We start from the raw sequence: 9,014 nt of genomic DNA, 5'->3' as shown, positions 1-9,014 counted from the left end.
TTTTTTTTTTAAAGTTAAGTACTGGGGCACCTGGGTGGCTCGCTCAGTTGGTTAAGCATCTGACTTCGGCTCAGGTCATGACCTCCCAGTTCATGGGTTCAATCCCCATGTCAGGCTCTGTGCTGACAGCTCAGAGCCTGAAGCCTGCTTTGGATTCTGTGTCTCCCTGTCTCTGTACCTTCCTCATTCCCACTCTGTCTCTCTCTCAAAAATAAATAATAAAACACATTTTTTTTTTAAGTCTTAATTAAAATAAAAAGGAAGAGAGATGGGAAAAGAGGGCCTTGGGGATATATTCAGAGGTACAAGGAAGAAACAGATTCGACAGGAAAAAGGAAAGAAATGAAGGGTAAAATGAGCCCCAAGATACATGAGAAAAGCCAAAAGAGTAAAAAAAAGTTTCACAAAGCAACAATATCAAATGCTACAGAACGACTGAGGAGATAGTTAAGAATAAACCAATGGAGGTGCCTGGGTGGCTCAGTCGGTTAAGCCTCCAACTCTTGATTTTGGTTCAGGTCATGGTCTCACGGTTGGGGAGATCGAGCTGTGCAGGGGGCTCCACACTGATAGTATGGAGCCTGCTTAGGATTCTCTCTCTCCCCCGCTCTACTCCTGTTCACAAACATGCTCTGTCTCTCTCTACAAATAAACTTAAAAACAAAACAAAAAGAATAAACCAATGAATTTTACAAAATACCAATTTTAAGACCACAAGAAAATGTGAATGTTGGGGCGCCTGGGTGGTTCAGTCAGTTAAGCGTCTGACTTCAGCTTAGGTCATGATCTCACAGCTTGTGAGTTCGAGCCCCACGTAGGGCTCTGTGCTGACAGCTCAGAGCCTGGAGCCTGTTTCAGATTCTGTGTCTCCCTCTCTTCTGCCCCTCCCCTGCTCACACTCTATCTCTCCTTCAAAAATAAACATTTAAAAAGAGAAAAGAAAATGTGAATGCAAGCCAGAAAAGGGTTCATATTTTAGTATGAAGCTTTAGTCTGTTTTCTTCTAACTTCCTAATTGGGAGCCCAGTAAGTGGAAAATGTTTTGATGAAGGCAAGGAAGAAAAAATAATTTTGGACTTTATGCAGAAATAGGAGACAGAGCCTATGAGATCTGGGGGAGAGCTGTGTGTGCCTTCCCAGGCTGGAGTGTCGCATGGTCATTCAGCAATTCAGCAAGGGTCTGATAGGGAGCTGGGTAGCTTCCCAGGGTCCTGGGTGACAGGTATCAGCTGTGTAACTTGGTCGTTTGAAGGGAATGCCCAGAACACAGACATGTCAGTGATTTTCATGCATTTTTTCCCCCATTACTACAGCCTCCCTGTATAAGCTCATAATTACATCTTCAGGCCTGGAGTATGTAAAGAGATTAGTATAGGGGCGCCTGGGTGGCTCAGTCGGTTAAGTATCCGACTCTTTCAGCTCTGGTCATGGTCTTGCAGTTTGGTGGGTTCAAGCCCCACATCAGGCTCTGCACTGACAGCACGGATACTGCTTGGGATTCTCTCTCTCCCTCTCTCTCTGCCCCTCGCCCACTCACACTCCCTCTCAAAATAAATAAACTTAAAAAATTTTTTAAAGAAACTAATGGGCCTAGTGTATACTAGCCTATAGACCATATACGCATATACAGAATAGGCTGTTCTGGAATAGTCTATACTCCTGCCTCTTTAGTCTCTTAGATCTGTCTTTTGTGCTTGGATCAATTTCCTAAAACATTTTTATGTTACTTCCTTCTTCTGAAAACCTTCACTGACTCCCTGTAGCTTGAGAAGAAACCCAAAGTCCTTGACTGGCATCCACATTCAAGGCCTTCACAATTTGAGCCAAGGTAGCTTCCCATTCTCATTATCTGTGGGCCCTTGACATGAAGTGTGTACTGTGGCCAGGCTCATCTGGTCACTGTCCCCGCAACAGGACTTGTGTTTCTCCTCCTTCATGATCCTGTTGCTATCATTCTCTTTCAAGTGTGTCTGCACACCATCATCTCTAAATCCCCTCCATCCTGGCTCCCATCTCCACTGCTTTTGCTGATGGTGACATCTACCTATACTGTCATTGCGGCAATGAGATGATTGCTTTGTAAGTGTCTCAGGCTGTGCCATGAGCTCATGACAACCATGACACAACCTGAGGGCAGAATAAGAAGATTGTGCCAGGAAAGGAGAGCTCCAAAGACAAACCAACAGTTCTGCCCTGAAAGGCAGCTCAACTTCCTCCATTCTTCTAGTCTCATTTGGGTACTGTGTTAGGAAGAGACACTAAGATGGTCCTGCAAATCCTCACCCCCTGTTAAGCCATGATGATTAGGGTTGTATGGCAAAAGGGATTTTGCAGGTGTAATTCAGGTTACTAATCAGTTGACTGAGTTCATCAGAAGGGAGGTTTTTCAGGTGGGCCTACCCCAATCATATAAGCCCTTTACACATTGGTCTAGAGATAAGAAGCAGGAAAGTTAAGGGAGACTTTTGAAGTCTAAGAGACAAGCTCCTCGTAGCCTGCAAGAAAGCAAACACCCATGTTATAAATTGGCGCTGAGGACCTTGTGGCAAGACACTTCTAACAGCCTCTAAGAGAGCTAGGTGAGAGCAGGCAAGAAAAGAGGAACTTCAGTCCTTCAACAGCAAGGGCCTGAATTCTGCCAATAAAATGAACTTGGAAGAGGACCCTGAACTCCAGATGAGAACCACAGCACCGTCAACACCTTGATTGCAACCTTGTGTAGCAATGAACAAAGAACCCGGACCATCCATGACTGGAAACTGTAAAATAATAAATGGGTGTTTTTAACCTGCCAAATTTGTGGTATTTGTTATGCATCAATAAAGAACTAATACAGACCCTACTTTCCTAAAGAAGAGGCTGCTTCTATCCCGGCAACAAGTGGGGATACAAGCAAACTTAAAGGGAGAAAAAAAAAAAAAGCTGACTTTTACTATTTCTAACTATGACCAGGGATTTTGTTCAATTACTACCTGAGTAACAGTACCTGTTTTGCAATACATTTTTACAAAATATCAATGTTCTGCAAATTGTGAGCAATGTTAACAGGTTTACTTTTTTATTTCCAATTTTAGAAAATTACTTTGATAACCATGCAGGAATAAAAGTCACTAGGTGTCTAGGCTTCTTGGATGCCTGCCAAAGTTGTGCCAGCACCTGGAGAGATATATTCCTAGGCTAATCTCAGAAATGAGCCAAGGTCATGGCTCCTGTCCTTCCTTAGTACCAAGAGTTTTTACTCCATAAACCACAACCTTTCATTTTTGTTTAGAGTAAGAATAGCTCAGAGGAGCTCTCAGCTACAAAAAAGAAAGTCCCTCCCTAATAATTACAACCTTGACCCCTAAAGCGCGGACTCTAACAGTCTAAACATCTTATTAAAGATTCAAAAAGCCAAGGCTATGCATTTCCTGCTGGGAACTGTAGTTCTCCCCTCGACCTTCAACCACTGGCTGCGCGAAACCTATCACGAGCCCAACCGGCGACCCGAGCGCCGGCAGCCACGATTGGTCCCTGACTGGGGCAGCGTGGGGCTGATTGGATGACAGGTCCCCGAAGCCGTGCCTACCTTCCTGCGCCCGCCTACCAGCCACCGACTCCTTTCTACACCCCATCCCGCTTCAGCAATAACCCTCAAGTCATCCTGTTGGGCTAAATCCCCAACTAACTGCCTCACGGGTCCGCCCGGGACTCTCGCAGATGAGGGCGACCCTGACACACGCCTCTCTCCTGGGGCCTAGACAGAGAGAAAGCCTCCCCCATTTTCCTTTGGTTGCATGAAGGCAGCCTGACCACGCGCTCCCTCTCCTCGCGCCCCCGCGCTCACCTGGGCGGCGGCAGTCACACCCGATAACTGACAGACCCGCAGCATCTCGGCCGGGGGACCGCACTGCTGGCGTACGCGGGAGCTACCGCGGCGGCGCTAGTCAGGGAGAGCGTGCGTGAGTGCGTGCCTGCGTCCGTGCCTCCTCTCCGCGCCGGGCGGGCGTACCGGAAGGGCAACCAACGTCGCTGCGCACGCGCAGCTCCCTCTCTCGACCCCGCCTAGGCGGCTCGGAGAGGGTGGGCCCTCCTCTGGCGGAAAAGGCGATTTCTCCTTCCGGGTCTCTCTCGGAATTCCTTGTAGCCCCAAGAAGGAGTTAGCTGGGGAATCAGGAGGGTGAAAGGGAGTCGGAAACATCAGTGCGGAAAACAGCTGTGATTCTTCGAACAATTCAAGCCAGAAAACATCTCAGCCGCCTCTTTCACCTGGATACTTCGTAGAAAGCAGTCGATCTGGCGAAAGTTAACGTAAACAATGGTGTTGTCTTGGTTTGCGTGTTCGCTTCATTTGGTAGCCTTTCTTGAGGAAGTCATCCTGATTACGGGACACTGAAGGAACAGTGGAGAGACCTTTGTGCGGCGTGTGTTTGTTGTTCACGTATCTAATAAGTGGTAACGCAGAGATAGAAACCCAGATTCTTCGGGTTCCATCGCTTCTACTCCTAGATTAAACCACACTGATTTTTCCACCACGTTTTCATTTTACAAAAATAATTTTGGCCGCTTCTGTGGAATGGGTTGGAAGTTAAGGAGGTCAGTGCAGAAGAACTGCTCAAAGTATTCCACTAAGTCTATACCCAAGGTTTGGCATGTTAAATCCTGAACATAGTATTCTATACTATTAGCATTAATAATGATCTTATCAGCACAGTATCAAAGAAACTAACTTGCATAAATATTGTATTTACAAAGTACTTTCAGGTCTTAACTAGGTAATTTATTACAGTCTGGTGTTGTTAGAGTTAGGGTTTATTACAGTATGGTACTGACCCCACTTGTAAAATGGAGAAGTAATTTGAAAATTACCTAAAATAATCATGTTCGTGTATGTTCGATGCTTTTCAGAGTACTTTAGTAATCACATTACACTATTTTGTATCACCTATCACCTAAGCCTACAGGGTAGTCGCCCATTTTTTAAAAGTAATTTTAGCAATTAAATTGCAATCTGCCCATCCTATCCCTGCCCACTGCTGTCATGCTGGATGATGCCAGTGTGATGACTTTTCTAACACCTTGGCCATAAACCTGTCAATTCCAATCAGGAATTTCTGTTGGAACCATTTGTGGCCCAGCTACATCTTGGACCTGAACATCCCTACCAACTTTTCCAGCTTCAGGATCTCAAGCTTCAAAATTAATTTGTTTCCTGATGTCTCATTTAACCAAATCCTTAATCTTCATAACCTCTACATGCAATTTATGAAAACTTTTTTGCTTTAAAACAGACTCCCCTAAATACACAACTTTTAAGTCACTTCTCTGCTCAAAAATGTGCAATAACTCCCATCGCCAATTCAAAGAACATTTATGAAATGTCTCCGTACTTTTCCAGCATAGGGGAATGTTTTTAAGGCTCAACATGGCCATCTTAGGTGGGAGAGTAATATAGCAATGATAGTGGTCAAAGCTGATCACCCATTTACATACTCTAAAACCCAGAAGAACTAAAGGATAACCATCTCAGTAGTTCTCAAAGTGTGAACTAGGGAGTTTGAGACCTTTTCAGAAGACGCATAAAATCAACACTACCTTCATAACATTAAGATATTTGCTGTTTTCACTCATCTTGTAATTTTAAAGTAGATTTTTTCCAGAAGCTAGGTGACAAGTGATATCACAATAGATTGAATGCATAAGCAAATTTCAGAATCCAGCTTTCTATTAAACCAGATCTTAAAAGAGATTTGCAAAAGAGGTTAAACAATGCCACTCTTCTCACTAATTTTTTTTTATCTTGGAATAGTTATTTTTCCTGAGTATATTTTGTTATAAAAATAATTGTTTTAAAATGAATTACTCAGTATGATAGGCAGGATAATTATTCCCAAATATATGTACATTTTCCTAATTCCTGGAACCTATGAATATGTTCGTTTACACGGCAAAAAAGATCTGCAGGTGTGATTAAGTGAAAACTCTTGAGATGGGGAGACTATCCTGAATTATCTGCATAGGCCCAATGTAATGACAAGGGCCTTTATGAGTAACAGATGGGGAGAGGAGGGCCAGAGTCTGAAAAGGAGATGTGACAATGGAAGCAGAAGTCAGAGAGATGTGATTACTGGCTTTGAAGACGGAAGGAGGCACAAGGCGGGAAAGGCAGGCAGCTTCTAGAAGCTGGGAAAGGCAAGGAAACATATTCTCCCCTAGACCCTCCAGAAGGAACATAGCCCTAGATGTTTTGATATTAGCCTTGTGAAACCCATTTTAGACTTATGACCTACAGGGGTGCCTGGGTGGCTCAGTTGGTTAAGCATCCAACTTTGGCTCAGGTCATGATCTCACGGTTCGTGAGTTTGAGCCCTACATCGGACTCTGCTGACAGCTCGGAGCCTGGAGCCTGCTTCAGATTCTGCATCTCCTTCTATCAAAAATAAATAAATAAATGTGAAAATAAATAAATAAATGTGAAAAAAAAATAAATAAATGTGAAAAAAAATTTAGACTTACGACCTACAGAATTACAAGATAATTTGTATTGTGTTATGCCACTAAGTTTGAGGTAATTCATTTCAGCAGCAATTGGAAATATAATTAAAAGCTCTCTGGGGTCCTCAACTTTTAAGCATGTAAGGAGGTTCTAAGACCTAAAAGTTAGAACCACTGCTGTCAATAAATCCTGTGTCTTTCTCTCTGGCTCCCTCTTGTCTCATCTTACCTATTTGTGTTTGTATTGCCACGAATGATCTTCCTCTTGTTAAAATCTTCACCTTTCTTTAAGACTCATGTTATATTCTACCTACCACATCTTCTATCATTTGCCTTGTATTGATGGTCTATGCTTGTCTCATTAAATGTGAACTCATTGAGACCTGTGTTTAATCCTTACCCATTTCAACTAGTATATGGTGTCATGGATTGTATATGCATGGAATATCCTAGCCAACAAGGATGGGAGAGAGATTTGTCGTTTTGTGTTTGAATGACATTAGAAAAAGTGTATGATCACTAATTATGAAGAATAAAGTAAGGAATGTAGAATTGTTTAGGTAGGAAGAGTAGCGATGCTATTCTACCAAATAACAATCAGTGCTAATGATTAGAAAAGTGTGTGGTGTGTGTGTGTGTGTGTGAGAGAGAGAGAGATCCTTAGGATATTTACATTCATTTAATTATGTTTGGCATTTATTTAAAAAAACAATTTTAATAACATTGATATTTCCCAGTCATTTAGCCTGACATTCACCAGCTTTGAATGGAAAATAGGTTCTTTTCTGAAATTGAATAAAATTGAGCATAAAGAAATTGTGTTTCAAATTGTGTACTTTAAATAGATCTGTCAATCAAATGCTCCGTAAAAATTTGAGAGCTTACTATATGCCAGACACTCTTTATAGGCACTTCTTTTCCAGCGGTGAAGAGCAGCCTGGCGTATAGAAGACATTCAGTACAGGGAATGTTCCCTTGATCGTTCCTTTATTCATTTTTTTCTCCTTCCTCGACTCCACCCAAGTTTTGTTTTTTCTTTAAATTCCCTTTTGACCTGGAGCATTTAGACCCAATGCGACTGCCGTAGGGCGGGATGGCAAGATGGCGGCCTCTGCCTTTGCCCGTGCCTTCAGAGCTGCATCAGGTCAGTGGAAACCGACGCGCTCGATTTATCCCTTCACAGAAAGCGGGAATGGCGCGGGATGGAGTAGGCATTTAGCATAGAGGTGAACAGGAAAAAAAAGGCCAGAGGATTGTTCCAAATTTTCTCCGGGGCTGCCTGTGTTCGGCCCTTCGCATTGGATATTCCCGACACTCTTGGATCCTCGCGGACCTGGGTGTCCCCGGTTTCTGCTTCCTTACCGGCTCCTGGTCGTTCCGCCTTACTTTGAAAACAGACTAAAAGGACGGGACGGAAGAGGGACAGAGGAGGCAGCGAAGTCCCCGCTAACCTTCTGATTTAGAGGCTAGGATTCGCCACTCGTGACCGTTGGGCTTGAAAAAGCAATTTCTCTGAACCTCAGATTCTACAGCTCTCAAACGAGGATTGACACCATCTACCTGAGGACTGAATGACCTCGTGCACGTAAAGCGCCCTGCGTAGTGCCTGGCTCACAGTAAGCTTGTATGTATGAGATTCCCACAACGTGCAGGGAATCTGACTCTTTCGCACACTCAGTCCCGGGCACAGGGGCAGTCCTAAGGATTTCTTGACCGAGAGAGATGACAGGAGTGAAGGCAATTAAGTTAAGCTGCCTTCACTCGAAGGACTTTTGCAAAAATATTTAAATGATAAAATTATGAGTAAATTAGTTAAGCACAAAGTAAATTAGGATAAAACCCTGTGGAAACAATAGAAATTAAAAGAAAAAAACTACAGTGTAAATTTTCCAACTATTACAGAGGAGCGTTTTTACGTGGAGTAATTTTTGATTGTGAAAATACAACATATAGAAAAATATGTAGCACGTGAATGGCTTAACAAATAAGTCTAAAGCAAACACCATGTAACACCCAAGGCAGGACTTAGAACACTACCAGGAGCCTCTTCTCTGTGTGTTTCTCCCAGTCAAAATTCCCTCTTTCTGCCAAATATAAACACTGTCCTCATTTTTATTGTTACCTTGCCTTTATTTCTGTACTAGTTTTAATATCTATATATGCATCTCTAAGTAATATAACATACTGTTTAGTTTTGCCTGTTTTTGTACTTTACGTGAATGGAATTACACAGGTAACCCTATGTCTTTTAATTTGTGAAATTCATTCATTTTGGGTGTGGCTGTAGTGCTTTCTTGTTGCTATATAATAGTCTTTTATGTGACCACTCCACAGTTCTCCATTTTAGGATACTGGGCATTTGAGTGTTTCCAGTTTGGGGCAATTAGGTCGAAAGCTGATTGACCTTGTGTCCTGGTACCTGAGTGCAAGTTTCTCTAAGATGTGCATGTGTGTATACTCGTAAAACTGGCCGTGGAAATTGCTGAATCAGAATGTGTGTGTGTGTGTGTGTGTGTGTGTGTGTGTGTGTGTGTGTGTGT

At 43.0% G+C, this 9,014-nt stretch overlaps 2 protein-coding genes across 7 annotated transcripts in view; one reads left to right on the top strand and one right to left on the bottom strand.

Moving 5' to 3' along the window:
* IMMT (inner membrane mitochondrial protein) overlaps positions 1-3,993 on the bottom strand; it is a 41,518-nt gene extending 37,525 nt beyond the window's left edge. For all 6 annotated transcript variants that reach the window (XM_040496847.1, XM_040496850.1, XM_040496848.1 and 3 more), the window contains exon 1: positions 3,827-3,993. In XM_040496847.1, the coding sequence (XP_040352781.1) occupies positions 3,827-3,871 (45 nt within the window). In that variant the 5' untranslated portion in view covers positions 3,872-3,993. The remainder of the gene's footprint in view (positions 1-3,826) is intronic.
* A 3,357-nt stretch (positions 3,994-7,350) lies between these two features.
* Positions 7,351-9,014, top strand: part of MRPL35 (mitochondrial ribosomal protein L35) — a 13,576-nt gene continuing 11,912 nt past the window's right edge. The window contains exon 1 of the mRNA XM_040496855.1: positions 7,351-7,618. Within this exon, the coding sequence (XP_040352789.1) occupies positions 7,576-7,618 (43 nt within the window). The 5' untranslated portion in view covers positions 7,351-7,575. The remainder of the gene's footprint in view (positions 7,619-9,014) is intronic.

The sequence above is a fragment of the Herpailurus yagouaroundi genome, unplaced genomic scaffold (assembly GCF_014898765.1).
Source record: "Herpailurus yagouaroundi ecotype Mexico unplaced genomic scaffold, PumYag 188, whole genome shotgun sequence".
Taxonomy (NCBI): Eukaryota; Metazoa; Chordata; class Mammalia; order Carnivora; family Felidae; genus Herpailurus; species Herpailurus yagouaroundi.
Note: the sequence above shows the minus strand (reverse complement) of the source record. Positions and strands in the feature narration are given on the sequence as shown.